Genomic DNA, 22,388 nt, shown 5'->3' with positions numbered 1-22,388 from the left:
AAAGTACACACCGGAATGGCTGCAGGATACGAGCCTGGGACTCGCAGTTGTGCGCAGAATTTGATCCCACTCAGTATTAATGCGACTTAATGCCTCCTTTCCCTTTAAAGCTCCTTTTACTGCCCCATTTCTGACCTCAAACTTGTCACCATATGCTTTGTATCTACTGCAAAGATTTCAACAAAATGGAGGTCTTAGAGCTAACTCAAACCCTTTGCCAGCCAGTGCACACCAGCAAAGAGCACTCTTGATTTTACAGTATTTCATGAAAAACAGGGCTACTGTGACTTTCTTCTTACAAAGCCCACTTCTTAACACTGTCAGAAAATGGAGATCCAGCAGCTCTGTCCTTTAAAAGAACTAGCTTTGGGTACAGGAATCAAAAGCATCCCTTCTTCCAGGCAGCACAACCCAAGCTTTCGCTTGGAAACTCCCAATTCAAGCCGTACCAGAATTAATGCTGCTCGGTGACCCCGTGGGTATGCATTACGGTAGATTTTAATTACATGACCACACGCTGTTCTCCCCATCTGTTTTGCCCAGCAGAAGAGCAAAAACTCTAATATTTCTTTTTAATCAACATGAATCCTTAGTGACTCCTGAACCTATTGCTACACTGAGCATGGATTTCTCCCCCCCCCCACATCACAGAAGTCATAAAGTGGAGGAATTTATCTTCACAACACACCTGTATGGTCAGGAAAAAGCAACTCCAATGCACAGATTTTGAGGCCCAAAAAGAGAAGGCCAACATATGCAAAAAGGCAATGATGAAAACATAAATGAAGATACATCCATGTACTCATACATCCCCACATTTTATGAGAGGAAGACAGTTCTATAGTAAATGCCTCCCTCAATTGTGCTATGCCTGTCAAACACCAGTAGTTATTTGTTCAGCTTTGAAAAAGAAAAAACTTGACTAACAAATAACTTGTACAGAAGAATCAAACTGGATGCAGACACAAAGAGAAGGCACTAAAGGCTGGGTGGATTTTTAATAAGGCTGGGAAGGGAGAAGTTAACTGCTAAAAAAGCTGAGGTGTGGCTAAAAGAAATGCTTCTAAGAAAAGTAAAGCCTTTTCTTTTTATCACAGAAAATGGCAATTCTACAGGCAATAATTAAGTATCACCTTGGCAGCAGTACCAAAGAGAAAACCAATTTCCCTCTTTCGATAGTACAAGAGTATTGTGACCTTTGAAAGAAATGCAGCTGACTTTTCCTTTAATTACCAAATATAACCTTAAGGTTAAGCAGTTCTACAACCTTAATTTAGCATTTTTTAAAATTAAAGAATCCCTCCAGTTTCTAAGAATTTAGATTTGAATGTCATCACAGAAGTTAATTTCTTCTTCTGTTAATGCTTCACAAACATTTTAATTAGAGATGCCTGCCGTGATGCTGATTTTGCATAGTCCTATTAAGGCTGGGGAATAGGGCACTCTGGATTGCTCAGACCCACAGTAAAGGCTCCACAGGTCAGATCTGGAATCTCTTTTTCATGTTCATCTGTTTTTTGACAAAGGGCTTTAATACACCTCTCAGTCTTGACAGGATGGGAGGACAGAGCCTCACACTGCACCAGGGCAGGTTCAGGTTGGACATCAGAAGGAATTTCTTCTTGGAACAAGTTGTTAGACATTGGAATGGACTACCCAGCGAGGTGGTGGAGTCAAGAAATGTCAGGACACGGCATCTGGTGCCTGGTTTAATTGACAAGGTGGTGATCGGTCAAAGGCTGGATCAATGACCTTAAAGGCCATTTCCCACCCAAATGATCCTGTGATTCGACCCAGTGTGGTCTACATCGCATCCCAGAGATCACAGCTAGCTTAGAGGACGCTTTTGCCGTGCTCACCATCATTTTCCAGGGAGAAGAGGAGCCGCTGGAGCCGCACACGCCGCTGACCCCGCTCCCGGCGCGCTCGCCGCTGCCGCCCAGCGCCCGCCGCGCGCGGTGCAGGCCCTGAGGGCAGGGCGGGAGCGGCGGCGCCTCCGAGGCCTCAGGGACCGGGCAAGGAGGAGCCACAACACACGCACCTGGCTCCTCCACAGGTGGCCAAAACAGAGACAATCCGAAAATCCGTACTCAGAGACAATGAAAACCCTACCATGCCTGCCTGCCTTCTCTAACCTACCCATCACCTCAGCGCTGTGACATTGGCTCCTTCCTCCAACTTGACAGTTTCAACAAAAGCAAAAAAGATGTCCCGTCTCCCATTCTGCTCCAGAACAGGCACACAGTAGTTTCTTCTTCTTCCTTCAGATGTCTCATCTCACTCTGCTTTTTGATACAAATCTGATGTGTTAGATCTGCTGCCCAGTGTAACCTCTTCATTCTCTGCTGTTCCCCAGGTAGGTGGGGAAGGGTCACAGCTCTTGTTTGTGCTGCTCCGGCATCCAGCAGAACAGGGCACTGCACAGACAGTCCAGATGCAACCCACATTCCCTGGCAGCCACAAGACTGGGACTTCTCTCCAGGTTAAGCTGTCTGTCTCAGCTCCCATGACTGTGAGAATCTTTTGGTAAAATGTGACTGAAGCTCAACTCACCCGAACATAGGGTAGCCAGTGGTACCTTGGATGCTGTACTGTATTCTCCTCACTGTTTCAGGGCAGTGCCAATGCCTTCATGCCCTCTGTCACACCTGCCAGCCCTGTGCACACACCTACTGTAATTTAGGGTTTCTCAAATGGTACCACACATTTATGTTATGCAAAGTGAGCTCCCCCACTCCACAGATGCTCAGCTACGTCCTTTTCTGCACCGACTGGGATGGGAATTTAGAAAAGCAAATGCAGACATCTAATCATAGAGAGCAGATTATTCTGCCCAGAAACAGGCATCCTATGCCATCTGAGAGGCTTTGGGGTATCCAACAAGCTTGTGTGGGGCAGGCAAATACCACACAAAAATCTACGGGAGACCTACAACCTTCTGAAGGCCAAGTGAAAAATCCCAGGGCACCGCCAAGTGCACACAGTGACTTGTGTGCAACTCTATTGACCCTCAAGCATTTTAGCCTGTATTTGAAGCCCCCCACCGCAGCTGTCTAAAATGCAGATGCTTTCCCTCTATGGTCAAAGAAGAGAGACATTTCCAGAGGATGAGTCACATCATTCCCCTTCTCCCCACTGACCATACAAGCAGGGACAGACTCAGATTAAAATATCCAACTTAGAGAGAGCTAAGTTAGGACAGGTGAATCCCTCTGTTCCTTCCAGTAATACATACAGACAGGACTCACCGGAATGAATCGATGGAAAACATCCATTCTCAACCTCCCAGCTCATGGTTTTAAATTACTCTCACACAACAAACTATTTTATATATCATATTTAGTCAGCTGAAAAAAATGTAACTGATGAGATAAATGTTATTCTCGTCAGGCTCCACCAGTTTTCTTCTTCATGAAGAATGAAATGTCAGGAGGCCTCACAAGAGGAGAAATCAGGAAGGTTCATTTCACTTGAGAAGAGCAACTGAATGCTGAAAATCCTCCCAGAGAGAGCAGACATGGGAACACACAACCCCAGCAAGCAGGGGGGCCTCAGTACTAAGTCTGTTTCTCCTCTTTTATGGACAATCTGATTTTATCAACTTATTCTTAAATGACACAAAATGAAGTTAGATGATAACAGCCCAGTTTAACACCTCAGCTGTAGTCAGATTCTATCTTCCACATAACTGTGTGGGAATATTACATAATATAAGCAGGCATTGCTGCATGAAAAAAAAACAACTGCACATCCCCTTCTCCTATCTGCCCATGTCTGGCCCTTCCTTGTCCTAAAACAAATTTTAATGAGGCTGTGCAACTCACAGGCTCAAGGAACAGGTGTAAATCAGTACTGAATAACAACCCCCAAAATACCCATTTTTAGCCGGGAGCAGTTCCTCAGCTGACGTTATGGAATAGCCACATGACACTGGCACACAAAGGGAAACGCTGTGGGAGCAAGAACAAGCAGCCAGGGATGAGGAGGGAGACTCCTATGCCATCACTGCTGCTTTATATATAGCGTAAGGTGTGGGATAAATGCAGGAGATCTCATCAAGCATCTCTTTACAACACTGACAGATGTTTATCTGCAAATCAGACATAAGTTTAAATAGGCTTTTATCAATCATCTTTCATGGAGTGTGAGTTACACTACAGGTCATGGTCTACCAGGTAACCACACACTCACATCACTCTGACATTACAGTTATTGCAAAGACATCTGAAAAGAGCAGATGTTCACAGGATGCAAGAGGGTGTGTCCTTTTACAGTCAATGGACAGAGAAATGCACTTCTTGGGAGTGGTTCAGCAGGCAGCTAAAAGAAGATCAAATAAAACACCCTAAAAGCATCTTTTCCCATCAGGTTGATGGGAAAAGTCCCAGGTGAAACAGCTTAAAGTGGATGTGAACATGCCATAGATGACATTAATTTCACCTGTTTTAAGTCATGTGCTGTGTTCTCAAACCTTTACTCTGCAGGTATATTGGAAAAGACAATTGTTGGGGTTTTAGTTTAGTCTTAGTTTTTTTTCCTGTTAAAGGAATTTTCTCCCATATGCATGTTGCTAGGGGACAAATAGCTGTACTTAAGAAGACAAAAAGGGGAGTGGGGCGGGCCTGGCTACTCCTTTGTCTACACCTGGGTGTGGGGTCAGTTCGCTCTGAGCGTCCGGAGAGAGAAGCTGCAGAGAAAGGAGCTGCTGCTTCTTTCTTTTTGGCCGTTCTTTCTTCCTGCTGGAAACAACGCCGGGACCCCAAAAGCCGCTTTCCCTGCCCTGCTGGAGATCGGGCTGTGGCTGCCCTGCCCCGCTGCTGCTTCGAGCTTTTGCTACGCTGTAGCCCTGCTCGCCCTGCCTGCCTGGGCCTCCGTGGGGTTCTCCCATCTGGATACATCTCGCCTGCCACCCGGGATTTGCGTTCGTCCCTGCCATTCCAGCCTGCTGTTCCTGAGAGCCCGGGATGGGCTGCCCAGGGGTTTGTGAAGCCTTTGTTCCATCCCTTCCCGGGATCCCAGGGCACCAGAGCCGCGGGTTTCCCGAGCTCGCTCCGGAGCGCCCCCTGCAGCCGCGGGGGAACCATCGCACCTGCCCTGCTCACCGGGAGCCGCCAGCGCCCCTGCCGGCTGCGAGCGGAACTGCACCCGAGGGGAAAGGGCCTGACAGCCGAGAAGGCTGGGACTGGGTTTGTGATTGCTGTTACTGCCATAGTTGTTGTTGTTTTGTTTGACTGGTTATATACATATATATATATAGTAAAGAACTGTTATTCCTATTTCCCACATCTTCGCCTAAAGGCTCTTGATTTCAAAATATAATAACTTGGAGGGAAAAAGGGTTATATCTGCCACTTCAAGGGGGGCCTCTGCCTTCCTTAGCAGACACCTGTCTTTCAAAACCGAGACAACAATCCAGCTCAGTAATATTCTATATGGACACTTCCTTGTAAAACTCTCTTACCACGGATTTTAAAAGCCATGTCAAGGTAACGGGTCCTTTCAAATAAGCTGTTATATATTTATTTCATGCTTATGGACCATGGTCTAGTATTGATACATACATTAGAGAAACTAATTAGTAGCAGAACTTACAAAAAGCTTAATTGGTTTCTATTTGTTGATCCATACTGAAAAATGCATTAAAGGCAACAACAGTCATTGCCACTTTTAGCTCCTGGAATAAAAAGTGCAATTACTGTATGTATAATGGAATATACATAATGGAATAGGAATTGGAGAAATGGTACAGACTGTGTTGTCCTACCAAGGACCTTGACCCAGAGAGGCTGTGATTGATGACAAATCATCTGCTACATCACGACAGAAATAATCAAAGCTGATTAAGAAAGTGATCACTAACACAGGTCTGATTAAATATTTACCATAAATTGAACCACATCTTCAGGCTTGTGCTTTGCTGATTTGAAGGCAGCCAACCGGGTAACAACGACAATGTGATACTCGACATGGCCAGACATCATCTTCCCATGGATTTCCTGGTATTCTGGCACTGACAAATCCAGCCCTGTGTGTGTATTCTGAATTTGCCTAGGGAAGAAAATACACAAGAGTTCAGGCATTGGCACAAAGATTTTTAACTGTCCCTCTCCCAGGATCCGATTAAAAGCCCAAGAAAATCAGTGCAAAGGTTCTCATTGGAACAGCACATCAGATAGACCCAATACTGTTCCTACTCTACAACAAGACAAATTTGGACATGGCCTGTATTCCATGACAAAGCACCTGCCACAAGCCACTCCAGGCAACATGCCAGGAACACAGCATTTCTCTGAAGAGATGCAGATTCATTCAGAACAGGACTTTACTCACAAGAATTGAAAGTGCTCTTACCCAGCATGGCAGGGAGAAGATCCCATGATCTCTCATCAGGTTTATTTTGAGAAAAAGGTCTGTTCATTGTGACTCATGCCAAGTCCTATCCACCTCTCCTTTATCTAAGGACATTCCCAGGAATGACAGAGACAATAGCTGAAAGGGGCCATGAAAGGAAGAAGCAGCTCCCTGGAGCACATGGACAACTTGAGGTCAACACCTTTGTGAAGAGCCAACCAGGGAACTTGTTGTCAAACAGTCTAAATGGCACACTAGCCAAAACATCTTGGCTTTCCCACAGAAAATCCTACTGGAAACAGAACTACCTGTCCTTTCATACCCAGTTAAAGAAGACAATCACAGCATTAACCTCTGAGAGTTGCCAGCAGTCAAAACCACCCACAGCTCCTCTTGAAGGAAAATGCAACAGGGGACCTGCTGCTGCAGTTTACTCACTGCATTTTTTTCCTCCTGCCAGCTTTAGATCCACAGGACTGTGGTGTTACCCTCCCCCTGGATTGCCACCCAAGGAAATATTTATGATGTTTTTGCAAGAGGAATGCCAGGATCGTATTGGAGTGCTCACACATCAATAGGAAGACCAAGCAGCTGCTGTTGGAGCATTAAACAGTATGTTTAATGAACTAAACAGTCTGTTTCAATAGCCTGAAAAACAAAACTGATCAGAGATCCATCCCTTCCCCAAAGTTACCTACCCTATGCCAAGCCACAGCACACTTGCTATCACTGGAACCGAATATTCTGCCAGAATCAGAAGTTTATCATCCAGAGGACTGAATACCCTCTGAACAATCTCTGAATACATCCTTCCTATGTGTGAGTGAGTGTTTTTTACTGAAATCAGAAGAGACTGATTAAAAGAAAACCAAACTAGGATCACTAAAGATTTTTTCTGCCTTTTTAAACCTTAACCATGAGGATTATCAAGTCCCACCTACCCTGGATTTTCTGTGGATTGCAGAGGTGGCTTGTGGAATTATTACCTCCTCCTTTAGGAAGTTTAGCTACATTAACACAGGTGCCTTTTCACCTAAGGATACACAATGCATAGAACTTAATATACACTTCAAGAGGCTCAAACAATCTAGTTTCAAACGAAGTTTCAAAAGACTCCTCCTGTCATGTCAAAACTCAATCAGTTCTTATGAAACCTGAGCTTCCCCAAGAAGGCAAGCTCTGAATCTCTAATGCAAAGTTTGAATAAAAATCCTTTTAAAGAGAGTATCTTGGGAGTTCTTGATAAATAGGACAACAATAAACAAGGGCACAGACCCAGTTTTGTACCCAATCCTCTTTGCAAGCCATGTTTAAAACATTAGGGCTTTAACAACAGCTCTACCATCTCCAGTATTTTGACGATGCTACTCTGTCTGCTCCCATTCTGTTCTCATGTTCTGCCAGCCAAGAACTTGACTTTACACATCCAGACAAAATTTTGTTCTCAGTTACACACGGTTGGTTCTCACACAGGACCAATAGTGCCTATGTGTGAATACAGAGGTGCCTGGCTTTCACACAGCAGCCTGTGGTACCTGCAACTACAATCATCCGGAGTGCTGCCTCCTTCAGTGGCAGCCAAAATGCTGACTCAAAGGGCACCTACCAGTAAAAGCAGCTGGATCTGGAGTTTTTTAGAATATACCTGCAGCAGAGGATATGTTCTTATAAGAGACTTACAGATCACAACTGCCTTAAACACTGTTAAGATCACCAAAGGACTTTGCCCACTATGGCAGACTGCATAAAGAAGCAACCCCACCCCAAATTTGCCCCTGTGAATTCCTGAAAATATGGAAAGTAAATTAAGCCACGTGATGGGGACTTGAGATAAGATAAAGGTGGTACTATTGATCAAATTATCTCAAGCCTAAGAGAGGCAAACAAGGCTGGGGGAGAAGAGTGTATCACTGCAAGGAGTCCACAGGGAAGGCCAGCTCAGCAGCTGTGCTGAAGGTCAGCTCTGACTGGAGGAGACCATAGTCCACTGCCTCAAAAGAAAAGACATACCGAGCACAGGACATTCACACTCACATGTGGGCCTGAAGGTATTTATCCCTTCTGATGGGGCATAACAAGCTCAACTAGAGGCAGCTGTCATGTCTTAAAAGGTCATAAACCATCAAAGACACCCAAAGCATCCCAGACTTACTTCTGGGGCCTTCCACCAGAGGACTATACATGATTCAAAGTGTAGCAAAAGACAGTGCAAAACTTCCCCCTGTAAGGGAGGTGCTTGGGCATTCCCACATATTCCTAAACGTATATTAAACTCTATGTTTTGTGGGACCCCTACCACCTAAAAGGATGAAGGACCAACAGAAGAACACTGCTGGATCCACAAGGTGAGTGATTATCTTTCTACTTAATTGTTCTCTCTACTTCTCCCCCCACCCTCTTTTCTGTGTCTTTGTCTCTCTCTCTCTCTCTCTCACATTTTACTGTTAAATCCGTATTATTGATTTTGGCATATGGTCTCATTTGCACATTAATTTGGGTAGAAACATCTCTGTCTAATAATCACAATAATTGGATCTTAACAGCTCTCCAGATGTGCAATCACTCAGAAGTTGTGACTGCAGCTAAGGCAGCTAAAAGGTCTGTCACTTGTACTCAGGACTTGTACTTACTAAACCAGGGAAGTGTGAGTTACCAGTCCTTGAAAGGATGTGTAGATGTGGCACCTGGGAACAGGGTTTAGTGGTGGACGTGGCAGTGCGGGGTTAATGCTTGGACTTGATGATCTTAAAGGTCTTTTCCATCTCAAGTGAGTCTGTGATTCTACTTCTGTTAACATAGTGTATAAATGACTAATTAACCTGCTTTTCACCTCTAATATAAATAAAAGGAGTAATGACCAGTGAACCATCCTCAATTGGCCTTGTTCAGCTGAAAAGACCAACCATGTACAGATGTTGTGAGATGACACAATGAAAACTTCACTGGAAGAGCTGCTGCATTAGAGAGTTCTAAAAATGTCATGAAGTTAGTAAGTACCTTATCTATACCCAGGGTTTTTCTTTTAAAGTTGTTAGAAGTCTGCACTGAAATGTCATGGAAAACGATTAGAGGGAGGGGGAATAGCTACATTTTTGTTTGTTTGCTTTAGGCCTTATGATCACTTTCATCATTATCTCCTACAGGAAACCTACCCCTATTATCTCTTCCATAGCAACAGGATTTCTTTTTAAATATAAAACTGAATCTAAATGAACAGAAATCAGCCGGGAGGCTGAGGCAGACAGAGCGTACTATCCAAAGTGCTCCCTACTTCTTCTAATGCCTTCAAAATAAGAAGCCTTAGTGATTGAATTAATTAAATATAGTTATTGTTATTCTAACAGAACCAGCATCTGCAAATCCCAAGACAGAGTATAGTTTCACTGCATTTTTCACATCAAACAAAATTATTTTTACACTTGTAGCTTTAAAAAAGTGCAGCAAAGGAGAAAACTGGTTGTTTAAATGGGACACACAGGTTTACTGCTTCTACTCTTTATTTGAATCTAGCTTATCTCCAGTTTACACTTTTGTCTACCATACAGACAGTTCACCAGAGACCTGGGCACATGGTTAACCTCCCTAACAGGAATCACTTCACCCAAGTACAAGGAGACCATTCATACCAGTAACACTGGTGTGAATCAGATCATTGCCCAATCAGATCATGCAGGATTGGCCCGGGACAGAGGAAGTGGAGACAATAAAGGTCAGCTGAACAGAGCAGCTTCCACAGTTCACGGAAGAGCCAGTTTTTCATTCCTGGGTTTTTTATTTGCATATAATAATTAAATTGTATTTTAATTATTCTGCTTTCTGTGCTGAAAGGCCAACATGGAGGGGTTGGGGGAGGGGGGGAACAGCCACCTCAAGCAAGAAAGTAAAGTTAGAGATGGAAGTACTGCGACCAGAGAAACATTTATTCCAGTGTCTGTGTGGCCGGGAGAGCAGGCTCTGTGCTTCCTGCCTTGATAAAGTCAGCCCTGCCAGCAGCACCCAGCTCCAACAACCTCTGTCCGCAGGAGACCAAACTGTGACATCCCTGGTCATAACAGAAGGAGAAAGAAAATTATACAACTGGTTTTATTTATTAAGTGAAGGCAAAGTACTTACCAAACAATTTATTTCTCTGTACAGTCTAACTAGAAGCATACAGATTTTACAGGCTCTCCAGAGCAGTGGTCACAGCACCAAGCCTGGCAGAGTTCAAGAATTGTTTAGACAATGCTCTCAGGAACGTGGTTGAGTTCCTAGGGGTGTCCTGAGCAGGGCCAGGAGTTGGACTCAATGATCCTGATGGGTCTCTTCCAACTCAGCACATTCTATGATTCTACAATATATATTATCACAGCAACTAGGAATCCTATTCCCAAAACAAGTACGTATAAAGAGTGGAAAAGGTCACAACTATACACCTATTTTACCTCACAAGCTAGAAAATATGTTCACTTGCTACAGCCTGAATCCCACACATACATATATACCCGATTTTATCACTGAAACCATTCCAGTTTCAGTGGGATAATTTGCAAGTGGGTCTTTTTACTGTCTAACAACTGTAAAATAAATCCAGGTGTCTGGATTTCCATTTCCAAGGCTAAACTTAATATAAAGTCTACAAAACATCTTAGTCACATCAGATACATTTGAAGGTTCAAGACCACTGCTCCAAAGGAAGCCTGGCCCTGATATAGCCGAATATTTAAGGATTAAAATAATGGCTTTGAAGTTAAAGTGACAGAAATAGTCATTATTTATGTCCTAGGAGGTAAGGAGCTTGCTGAACCAACACTTTTGCTTCTCATGTCCCATCTGATACGAAACTGCTTTCCTGTGGTCTCAAATACCTTGTAGATTGAAAGAAAAAAAAAAAAAGAGAAATCTATCAATTTCCCTATAAAAGACTGCCAAAAGCATTTTCTTCTAGAGGCATTTCTCATGAGGGTTCCTTTACCACATCTAGGAAAAGACAGGATTTGAACATTTAATGCAACAGAAGACAGCACAGACTTCAAGGCAGTAGGGCAGAAGAATAAACTCATTTTGCCCATCCCTGTGCTACCATCCAGAGCGGGCACGAGGACCGGGATGCAGGGCACGGCAGCAGGAATGGGCACCAGCCGAAGCACTGGTGACACCGCGCCTCGAAGAGGCCGCTGCACGCCCCACGATAAATCCTAATTCTTTCCGACCCACCTCGAAACACCGACAAGGAAAAGATGTGCCTGGAGGGCGAGAACACATGCTGCGCCAGTGTGGACGGGAAACGACCCGAAGTTATCACAAGAGGAAAGGGCACACAGCACGGGCCCGGGATCTCCCCCGGCTGTGAAATGCGGGAAAACTAGAGAAGATCTGAAGTGTCCCGGGGCAAGCCCACGTAGCACCACTCGGCTTCCCCTCCTCTCCGCCAATTCCTCAGCCTCCGCCGCCCCGCGCTCCTTCCTTTCCTTTCCCTTCCTCCCCTTCCCCCGCTCCCTTTCCCGGGCTGCCCCGCCGAGGCTGATGCGGGAGCGCGGCCGCTCCCCCGGCCCGTCCCCGGTACCTGGTGGTGACCAGCACGGCGGGCGCTGGGCCGCGCTGCTCCATGGCCGCGGGAGGAGGTCCCGCCTCCCTTCCCGGGGCTGGACCGGCCGCCCTGCCGGATGTCAGGCGGCGGCTCCGGTGCAAAATGAGGGAGGGGAAGAAAACGTCCGGCACGGGGAGGAAAAAAAAAAGAACGTGGTTCGTAGTCGGCAGGATTCGAACCTGCGCGGGGAGACCCCAATGGATTTCTAGTCCATCGCCTTAACCACTCGGCCACGACTACACCGACGAGCGGCCCTTTTTCCGGGGGAACCCCACTAATTCATCCCCGCGCTTCCTCTTCCTCCCGGGACCGAAACTTCCCCCGAGCTTCGGTGCATCCCTGGGCTCTTCTCTTCCTCCTCCTCGCTGGAAACAGCTCGCACACATCTTCCTGCCTTAAAACAATGGGCACGGCGCTGCTTACCAACCCCATGTCGAGGCAGCGCCAGCAAAGCACGGCCACCGCACAGCCCTGGCCATACACCTCGGAGCGGCTTTGTGCCCTGAAGTTTTTATGAGGAAAGAAGAGGGAAGCAGCTGGTCCCTCTGCTGCCCCTCAGGCACCCGCGGCCGGGCTGGGCAGCCCTGGTTTGTTTGCAGGCTGCTGGGCGCATCTGGGCGCTTGATTATCCCAGGGCTTCTCTGCGCTGGTGTGCAGGGCTCCTGCAGGGAAGCACTTAGGAAAAAACTTCGCACCGGGCACAACTTTGTGGAATCACAGGCTTACAGGGTCGTTATTGTCGTAAAAGACCTCGAAGATCATGGGACCCAATCGTTAACACATCCACCATGCTCACCACTAAACCATAACTCTTAGTGCTACATCCACGTTTTTTTAACACTTCCAGGGACAGTAGTTCCACCGCTTCCCTGAGCCGCCTGTCCCAATGCCTGAACACCCTTTCAATGAAGAAACTTTTCCTGATATCCAATTTAAACCTCTTTTGGTACAACTCGAGGCTATTTCTTCATCTGTCACTTGTTACCTGGGAGAAGAGACCAACCCCCACCTGGCTGCTCCCTCCTTTCAGGTGGTTGTAGAGAGCGATAAGGTGTCCCCGAGCCTCCTTTTCTCCAGGTTAAACACTCCCAGCTCCCTCAGCTGCTCCTCATTATATTTGTGCTCCAGAACCTTCTCACCAGCTCTGTTGTACTCCTCTGGACAGACAGAAACCACAGGAGATGCCAGGGAATATTATAAACGTGACAAAAACCAGATGCTGACGCTGTATCAATGCAGCCAGTCCCCAAACAGGCTCAGCACCCCAAGTGGGTGCGCAGCAGTGTCCCCAGAGAGGAGCAGCCCCTCAAAGAGGACCTAGTGAGCAGATTAGGACTTTTCACCCCAGAAAGGAACAGCTGGAGGAGTTTGGGATGTGATGGAAATCTGTCAAAATCAAGAGAGGCCCAAAGTGGCAGACACAGAACAGTCTTTTAATGCTTGTGGTGAAACAAGAAATGTGGAGCATGAAACCCATGAGTCAAAACACAAAAAGGGAGACTTCATAGGTGGGGTTCCTTCCTAAATCCCCATTGTTTTCTCTCCTTGCCACTAAAAACCTTTTGTTAAGCAGAGTGTAAACACCACCACCCAGCTGCAGTCTTTCTGGCACAGGAGTTGCAGTTGCCAGAAGTGCTGCAAGCCACTGGCAAGTGCTTTTGGAACATGAATCATTCTCATGTGGACTCTGAAGGGTTAAAAGGCCCTGGGCTGCAGTTCCTGAAAGCATAATGAATTGCTTCTCTCATGGCATTTTTATCACCATTTGGCTTCCTGGATAGTCCAGTTTATTCAGATAGTAACAAGGAGTAAGCAGCTGGCAGTTTGCTGTCTGAGACAGTAAAAATAGAGCAGGACCGGAGCCATGAGTTCCCACTGAAGCTTGTCATGCTCACTGAGCAGTGCCTCTGAAGGTACTTCAACAGCTGGGGATTTTTTCCCCAAAGAGAAGAGTCTGCTTGGCCCCAGTAAGCTGCCCCTCTTTGTCCTGGAGAGCTTGTGTGTACTATGTCTGTGTGCTCATGAAGAAGTCCAAGCACTGCCTGTTTATCTGATTTCCTAACAAGTCTTATCACATATGGCATTTTTATAACTCCACAGCCTCCATCATCATAACAAATGAGTAAAACAAGTGCCTCAGTGGTGCTAACTTCTGAAGTTGTGGAAATAATTGGGTGATTTTTCCATGAGGTTAGGTCAGGGTCTTTCATCAGATGGTGACTGTGAAGAGTGAACCTCTGCATAAAAGGTGCACACAAATCAAACCTATTAGGAGAAAACTAATATGCCAAGAGAGCTGTCTGCAGGAGCTGAGCATCAGCTTGCCTCTTTCAGAAGCAACCACCTAAAATACTTGGAGTTTGATTCCCGTGTTGCTTTGGATGCTACACAGAAAATTTTTCCATGGAACCCATTTTTTGACTCAATTATCCACTAGAAACCTGCAGGGGAAAGCCTGTGGGAGAATGTGCAAAGAATCTGAGAACCAATACCAATAGTAGTCATCACTTACAAACTTATGTTTTCCTAGCTACTACTTGGGTTACCCTCAGCTGTTGCTCTCTCCTCCATGGTCTCCCTTGCCTCCGTTCAATTGTCTGTGAGCGAAGGAAAGAAAAGGTAACTCTGAAGTTTCAGGGCTATTTTCTTTGGGATTTCTGGCTTTTTTCCCTACCTCTTAACTCTGCAGTACTGACTGGTATGGTAGGTTTCTTGACTTATTGTTACCCATTCTTTTCCTGGGTTTTTTTTCCCTTTCTTTCTGTACCCTCAGCAAACTGAATCAGCATATTCATGCAGTCAGTGTTTACTAGCCTAATTTATGCATAGATTCTGTAATAAAACTATTAATTCATTTGCATATAATAACTGCATAAATACAAACCAATGTTCTTTTACTGCAGGTATGTGTGGTACTGCATTAGAGCCTCAGTGGTTTCTGCTTAGATGGGGCAAGGCCAAAGATGACTGCTCCAAGTGGGAGAAGATACTCAAAAAAAAGGAGGTCAGTCTGATTTCAGTCAAAAGTCTCTAGAAAATGAAGGAAAAGAATGAGTGGGAGACAAGTAATTAAGCTCAGTAGGAGGTTGAAGGAGTTTTATTTGTGTTCAAGATGTCTGAGCATTGGGAAGTGTCTGTGTAAAAGGAACTCATGCTGGAAAATGGTATCGTCCAGGAAGCCTAAGACAATAGATCTCCCAACACAGAGGTAGTAGAGAAGCCAGGTTTTAAACAGAGTTTATGGAGAGATGCATATAACCTCTATAACTAGAGGTGTAGTTGTTTCATGAGTCAAGTGGCTGTTTCTGGTTTTACTATCACCATCATAAAAAATCTTTTAGCTGTCATTTCGCAGACATAAAAGGAAAATGAGATTAGTTATTCTCAGAACTCAAAACTCAGATACCTACTATAAGTAAATCCCAACTGTAATACAATATCCTTATAAATTTCATGATTCTGGGACACCTTTTGAACATTTGGGTTCAGTAATATGGTTCTGCTGATCTGGGATTACCTACTACATAACTGTGTCCTGAGCTGACTTCCATAATAACCTTGTTTTTACACTGACATAGTCTGGGTTTCCACTTTACCCAGTGGTTTATCACTTTGTCCTATGAAACAAGAATATTTTCCCTCAGAGCTACTATGTCCAGCACAGGCAGGGCTTTGAGAGCAGAGGGCTCCTGGAGGCTCAGCAGCAGCTGGTAAATGAACTCATATAATTTTTCCCCATTTCTTTCTTCCCTTCCATGACCAATGTTTCTACTCTCCTTCCACAGTACCTCTCTGCTCTTCTACTCACTGACTACACACAGGAGCAGGAACTGCAGGTGTTTTCTTCAACACAAGGAAAAGCACTGCAGAATAGTGTAAAGGGGTTGAGGTGGTACTTGTGCTTGGAAGTCAGCTCTTACCAGGTGAGGTGGGCATCCCCTGCCACCCTGCACTGCTCTCTCATCAAACCTCTGCCCTGCAGTGTCACATATCAGGAAGACCCAGCTTTGAGCCTTCCTCCCAAATCCTGCTCCCAGAGGCTCAGCACAGGCCCATGGTGTGTGGATATTACAGACCTAATGCCTCAGACACTCAGCTGAGGGTGACTTAGGCTCAGGGACTGCGCATCAGCTTTGTTCTGGAGTAGTTTTTCTGTCCACTAGAGAGCACTCAAATACCACCTATAGACCCGGGATGGGCCACTGGTGCTGACTGCAATCCCCAGCGGTGTCTCATTGTGATGGTTTTGCCTGCAGTAGAGTTAATTGTCTCCATAGTGTCTGGTAAACCATGACACTCGCCCTCTGGGAGCCGAGTGCCCAGCTCCTGTCTGGCACCATTCACTCACACACACAATCCCGCCAGCTCCAGTGTAACCCTCAGCTCGTGCTCAAAACCTGGCTCTGGGGCCAGTTACACTGGGATTTTCTATAGAACTGAAGTCAGTCAGTGATGTGTTTGCAGTTAGGACTGATGTTTGTATTTGCTTTTGATACAAAGTTTACTCCCCATAGTTAAACTTTCACTGACACATAGCCCAGAGGAGTTTTCTCAGCCGCCTGCCTCAGCATGCATGGAGGGGACCAAGTGGTATGAAAAAGGGGAAGAATCGCCACCTATGCTCAAGGACTGCTCACAAGCCATCTCCTGCAGGCACTGAGGTGCCACAAAGGGTTAAAGGAAGGAAGAAAAACCTCTCAGAGACTGTTAAAATATTGAGTGATTTGTGGCTGGAGTCTGTTCCCTCTGTTCGATGCAAACAGACTGCAGCCCTAGAGTTTAATCCCTCTCTGTTCTTCACAGGGGCACAGGGAGATGAAGGGTCTCTATGAGGGTCAAGGTGTGACCCCTTGAACTCATCCTAGGGTCATGTCTGTCTCCTGTACACTGAGCAGGGACCAGCTCTCACAGCACCGCATCCCTGCCTGGGTGTGATTCTTGGCAGCTCATGGATTTGCTTTTCATCTCCCCCAGAGCAGCAGGAGAACAACAGTGAGTTTATAAGCCCAGAGGGAATTGTCCACCAAGTTTTGAATCCCTGGCAGAGGACTCTAGCTGTAATCATGGCAGGATGAGGGGAAATCAGAGCCCTGCTTAGGGTATAGTATATAAAATGTGGGGGAAAAAAGCAAGGGCAGAGGAACATAGTTAAAAACAAAATAAATTGTCTGTGGAAACGCAGTTTAAAAGCTGAACATAAAACTTTTTTTCAGCCTTGATTTGGGAGAAATGAAATATAATTTCATTACTGGAAAAGGCTGTGCTAAGATTCCAGTGAGATGATCACTCACTTATCACTCCTAACACTATTTGTTTTCAGATGACAATTACAAAACCCAGATGTGAACCACTAGGAGATTTTATATTAGGACTGGGCTTCTCAGTGAGTTTCAAAGGTAGCCAAAATGGTAGATTTAAAGTTCACTCTTGTTATATGATGGGGTAAGGTTGTTGATAGCCTGTCATGGCAGTCTTTTAATCTACACACCTCCTAAACTCAGTATAGATTTATTCTGGAGAGAAGGCAGCAGAGTTATAGAGCTGTTATTCATTATGTCTCATGCTTTTCTCCCTGCTTTAAACATTTAACTTGTAATATGATGAGCCACATGTCAGGAATAATCTAGTAGAAACCATAGGTAATCCCTGCTGAAAAATAAGCCTGGCTCTTGACCTGCTGCAGCCTTGGAATTAAAATTCCACCTCTCTTAAGTTTGGGGGTCCTAGGTAAATCATGGATAAGTTTCATGGTAGCCAGTGAGAAGAAAATATGAGATTTCCTGGTTTGCCCCAGTTTAATAAAGCTGTGCCCTAAAATACAAAAAATTGTCTATATTATTCAAAAATCACATCTGCAGTAGACATATACAGTATTTTTTTTTTCTTTCCCCAAAGAAACAATAGTTTTTGGGTAGTTGAATCTTTACATAGCAGCAATGAAAAGTATTTCCCCAGTCAAGGAAAGGTGAAGGAACAGTCAATAACTGCACAAGTTTCCAGGTAGGCTCCTAAATATGTTTGCCAAATTTTTCAGGTCCATCTTCACCACACACCTGACTGAAGCTGGTGCTCAAGGATTTTACTTTGATTTCCCTCACTCCCACCAAATAGGTTCTGGAGGTGTTTATGTTTGTGCTAAGTTATTTGGTAAGAGATGAGCAAGAGCCCAAGGTCTGCTTGGTTTGAGTGCTGGCTCCTGGTTGCTCATTACCTGAGTGAAATGTGAAAACTCCCTTTATGAAGATTCCTGACTGCAAGAGTAAAGGCTGAGATTCATGGAGACCCAGGCTTCTCTGCTGAACTACCCACCAGAGCACAGTGTGAACCATTCAGGTTAGAGCTGGCCAGGTTTTGTTCCTGGATTTCCTTTTAAAATTAGGAAACCTTTCAGGGTCATTGTTGGAACAATTCCTCTATTTTATGAATGATCCTGGACCTGACTAAAATTCTCCCAAAAGGAAAAATTTGAACTTTCGGAATTAGCATGGAAAAGAAAGGGCTGGGAGGTGAGGGGGTGTTAGTATGTTATTCTTCAGCACCTCTTCCTGAAAAGATGTATGCAGTTGCTCCATATATCTGCCAGTCTCACTGTCTGCTCCCCACTGAAAAACTCTGCAGTAACCCAATGACCCATTTTAACCAAACACAACAGAGGAGGAAATTACTGGACAGCTTTCAGCTCCTCCAACTATTGTAAAAACCTGGCAGCTCGATAGGTGAGAGGCCAGGATTTGTGTCCCTCTAAGGGAAAGGCTGAGGCATAAACTCAGCAGATACTTGTTTGATTTGGCTCAGTCGCCTCTCATGTACCTCCAGTGTGTGATGGAAATAAAATGGAAGTACAATGCAGGTTTTTTGGTAAACTGAGTCGCACTGGTTCTGCTGCACTCTTTTCAATCCAAGATAACTAATTTGGCAGATGCCATGAAAGAGATTTCAATGGCCCAACCTTTTCTAGGTGACAGCAAGCCAGGATAGAGTGACCCAGTTGTCCAAGGAGATCTGTAAGATGCCTCTGTCTCACAGCACAGCCAGTACAACCCATCTCATCAACCAGTCATTCATACACAACTGTGGTCAGAAGGTGAACATCCTTCCAGGTGAATGGTGTTTCTTCCAGGAGCTGAGTTTATCTCACAGATGTTTTACAACAAGTATTTTAAGTCAGATGCTCAGACTCTTACCTAGAAAGTGGCTGAGAGATTCTGGGTTTCACCAGGTCATGGACATGGGTATTTAAATTCATGTTTTTTAATGAAGATATTTGTGGTTGCAATTGTAAAGGTGTTATGAAGCAGTAACAACATGACTATCCAGTTTCACACAGTGAGATTATTCTTGCTTAAAATTAGATTTTGACCTGCTCAGCATCTTGCTCTGTGCTGATCTGGTAGACTTGCTTTGTAGTCAGTGGACAAAAGGAAAAATTCTGGCCCAAAGAGTGGCACAGCTGATATGTGTCCAACAAATCTCATGTTGTAGGTCAAGTGAAATGAATCTACCCTAAATGCTTCTTTATCACACTCCTCCAAAACAGTAAATACTAAAGTGGCACTGTATGGGTGCTGGAGATTTTAGAGAAATGGGTGATAGTGCTTCAGAAAGACAGAGGAAATAACATCCTCAGAGAGATATGTAGCTATTTATGGTACAATGGTGTAGCAAACATTTTGGATATTTTTCTCATGAGTCAAGTTTTCAGCTTTCTGTAGTGCTAGAAGAAGCAACCACCACCTGGTGAGAGAAACAATCAGCCTAGGAGAACGGAAATGAAGTCTCCTTGGGAGACCACATTGTTCAAGCTGGTCCTACAACCAGCTGTATCCATTCCCACTTCATATGACTGGAGCCTAAGCTGGAATCAGTCACTCGGATGTTCAAAGCTACAATTAAAAAACCAGAATGGTAATTGCTACCCAAGCATTACACAGTCAGGGGAAGTGGTTTGGGCTGTGCTGAGTTGGGGAGTAAAAAAGGAAATGCAGGAATTCAGGAAAAACTGGTTGCATGGAAGATACTCTTCCTTCCTGAGTCTCCAGCAGGAACATCCATATCAACCCTGTGCAAGGTTGTAAATACACCTTTAGTATTTCCTTAATCCCTTTCCCAAGCTGCCCACAAGAGCAGCCCCCAACAGGGACCTGCTACTACAGAGATGGAAAAACTAAGATGTGAAGGAGAGTGGCTGTCCCAGGTCCCAGCCAGCACTGGCTGAGGTCTCTCCCCAGGGCAGTGTTCTTCATTGCTCTTGCTGCCAACTTCTCAGCTGCCCACCATATATCAAAGGCCCAGACTTTTCTTCCAGGAGCTGAGTTTAGCTCACAGATATTTTATAACAAGCATTTTAAGTTGGATGCTCTGACTCTTACCTAGAAAGTGGCTGACAGATTCTGGGTTTTACCAGTTCATGGACATGGCTATTTAAATTAAGGTTTTTAACTAAATTTTTTTTAATCGCCTTTCTTCCAACAAGAAAAGCCACTGTTTCTTGGCTGGCAAAGGTCCAGCCCAGCCATGCTGGAATAAGCTTTTGAAGGAATGAGGGCAAGGCCACAGACAATCCTGGCAATGACCTAGGTTTTCTACACACAAGCCCATTGGGTACCCCGCCCTGATCTCCAGGGTCTCCAGCATTTCATTTACACAAGTAAATTAAATAGTGCCAGGGAACCAAGTCAGCATTTTCACAGAGTTAAGAAGGTCTCCGGTGTGTTTTTGGACTCAGACCCTGATGAATAGTTCCTGGGGCAGTTCAGTTGCTAACACAGGCCAGGGACCTTTCTCAGCTGACAGCTTGTGCATGACCACCAGCCTTGGAGATGATGGGAGTTTATCCATGTGGACATGGGCTGATCCACAGCACTTGACCTTGGTACCAATGAGTGGTACCAATTTAATTTAGTCTAGATGTTGTTGCAGTGGGGATCCTGCAACACGCATATATCAAACCAGGAGTCCCGTGGAAAGGAAATATATATGGACAGACAGATTCTTGATAGCTGTTTCAGAGAGATGTTTATTTCTCCAGCCGCATGGCCGGAGCTCTGCTGAGGAACTGTTCCAGTCACGGGACCAAGGGTCCTTCTCCCGCGCAGGGAACACAAACCAACCAATGGGAACGAGGCTGAGCAGGGACAGGAAACCCCGTGTCTGTGCCCTCAGGGCCCCTCTCCCAGGGCTACACGGCAGGGGAGGGACCCCAACACCTCACCCGTTCTATTTTAATAAAAGGAGAATGAAAACAACTGGATAAACATAACAAGAACAGTTTCAAAACAAAACAAGCCACCCTCCTGAGTCTTTAAATGTCCAAACAGATTCTCTGGAACATCCTAGGGCTGACAGAAGGGAGACAGAATTCTCTGAGCATGCTTTGTGGGGAAACTGAGGCAGGAGAGGGTTTAACTTCTTCCCTCCCCCTTTTCATCCCCCACTCGGCATTGGAAAGGGATTTTTGGGGAAACAATTGGCAAAAGCATGGTTTTGTGAGGGAAACCATGGATGAAAAAACGGATTGGGAATACACTGGGGGTAATAGGATATAGGGTAAAAGGGAAAGGTGGGATTAGGAAAGGGAAACTGTAGGGGGGGCTTACAATGGAGATACTGTCTAACATGACTACGATTTTTTGCATATATACTGCCTTTCACAGAAACACCATCAGGCCCAGTGACCTGCGATGCTTGTAACCCTTTTCTCCCTAATACAATATTAAATTCCACCACCTCTCCATCTCCCAAGCTTGGGATGCATTTTTCAGGGTTATTCTTTTTAATAGCAGTTCTATGCACGAATATGTCTTGCTGGTTGTCACACCTTGTTATAAAACCATAATTTTGCTTAACATTATACCATTTTACTATCCCTAAGGTCTTAGTTACTATGATTTTTTCCTTTTTCCGAGTGGCTGCTGTTTTCTGTCTCGCTGCGTCTTTGCTCTCTCCTTCGGTCGCTCCCGTGTTGGAATTGTCGGGGCTGCTGGTGCCTGCGCGCTCTTCCCGGGGTCGCGTTCGGGGCTGCGCGGGCCGGGCCGGGCCACGCCGCTCAGTTCTCCGTGCGTCGCCTCCTCTGGTCGCAGCTTCGCTGCCGATGTCGGGCGCTGCAGCCACGTCTCGGCCGGGCCCCCGAGCGACGACTCCCCCGCGCCCTGCTCCAGCGCGTGTCTCGGCTGGGCGCGGCTCCGTTCCATCGCCATCGCCGCCAGCCGCCGCCCGCGCGCCGCCCCTCTCGGTCGGGCGTTCACGGGGCTCGCTCCACCACGCACTGCACGGGACCATTCGGGCACCGCCGGGTCCCGCCGCTCCCCGCTCCGCCACCGACACTGCGGCTCGCGTGGCTCCGCCCGCACGCGGGAACTGCCTCGCTGCTGCTCTCAGAGCGCTCGGTGCACGTGGCCTGGGCCGCACGGTCCCTGCGCCACGCTTCCCTTCGCCAGGACACAGCTGACATTGCTCAACAGTCTCGGTA

The 22,388-nt window shown here is 45.8% G+C and overlaps 1 protein-coding gene and 1 non-coding gene across 2 annotated transcripts in view; both read right to left on the bottom strand.

Annotated features, from left to right (window-relative positions):
• Nucleotides 1-12,143, bottom strand: part of HS1BP3 (HCLS1 binding protein 3) — a 51,467-nt gene extending 39,324 nt beyond the window's left edge. Inside the window, exons 1-2 of the mRNA XM_048298628.1 lie at nucleotides 11,897-12,143; nucleotides 5,883-6,048 (exon numbers count right to left, since the gene is read on the bottom strand). Of these exons, the coding sequence (XP_048154585.1) occupies nucleotides 5,883-6,048; nucleotides 11,897-11,940 (210 nt within the window). The 5' untranslated portion in view covers nucleotides 11,941-12,143. The remainder of the gene's footprint in view (nucleotides 1-5,882; nucleotides 6,049-11,896) is intronic.
• TRNAS-AGA lies at nucleotides 12,079-12,160 on the bottom strand. Its single transcript has one exon. It is a non-coding gene; the product is annotated as a tRNA-Ser (tRNA).
• Nucleotides 12,161-22,388: the final 10,228 nt, after the last annotated feature.

Source organism: Corvus hawaiiensis, chromosome 3 (genome assembly GCF_020740725.1).
Source record: "Corvus hawaiiensis isolate bCorHaw1 chromosome 3, bCorHaw1.pri.cur, whole genome shotgun sequence".
NCBI classification, from domain to species: domain Eukaryota; kingdom Metazoa; phylum Chordata; class Aves; order Passeriformes; family Corvidae; genus Corvus; species Corvus hawaiiensis.
This window is presented reverse-complemented; position numbering and strand designations above follow the sequence as displayed.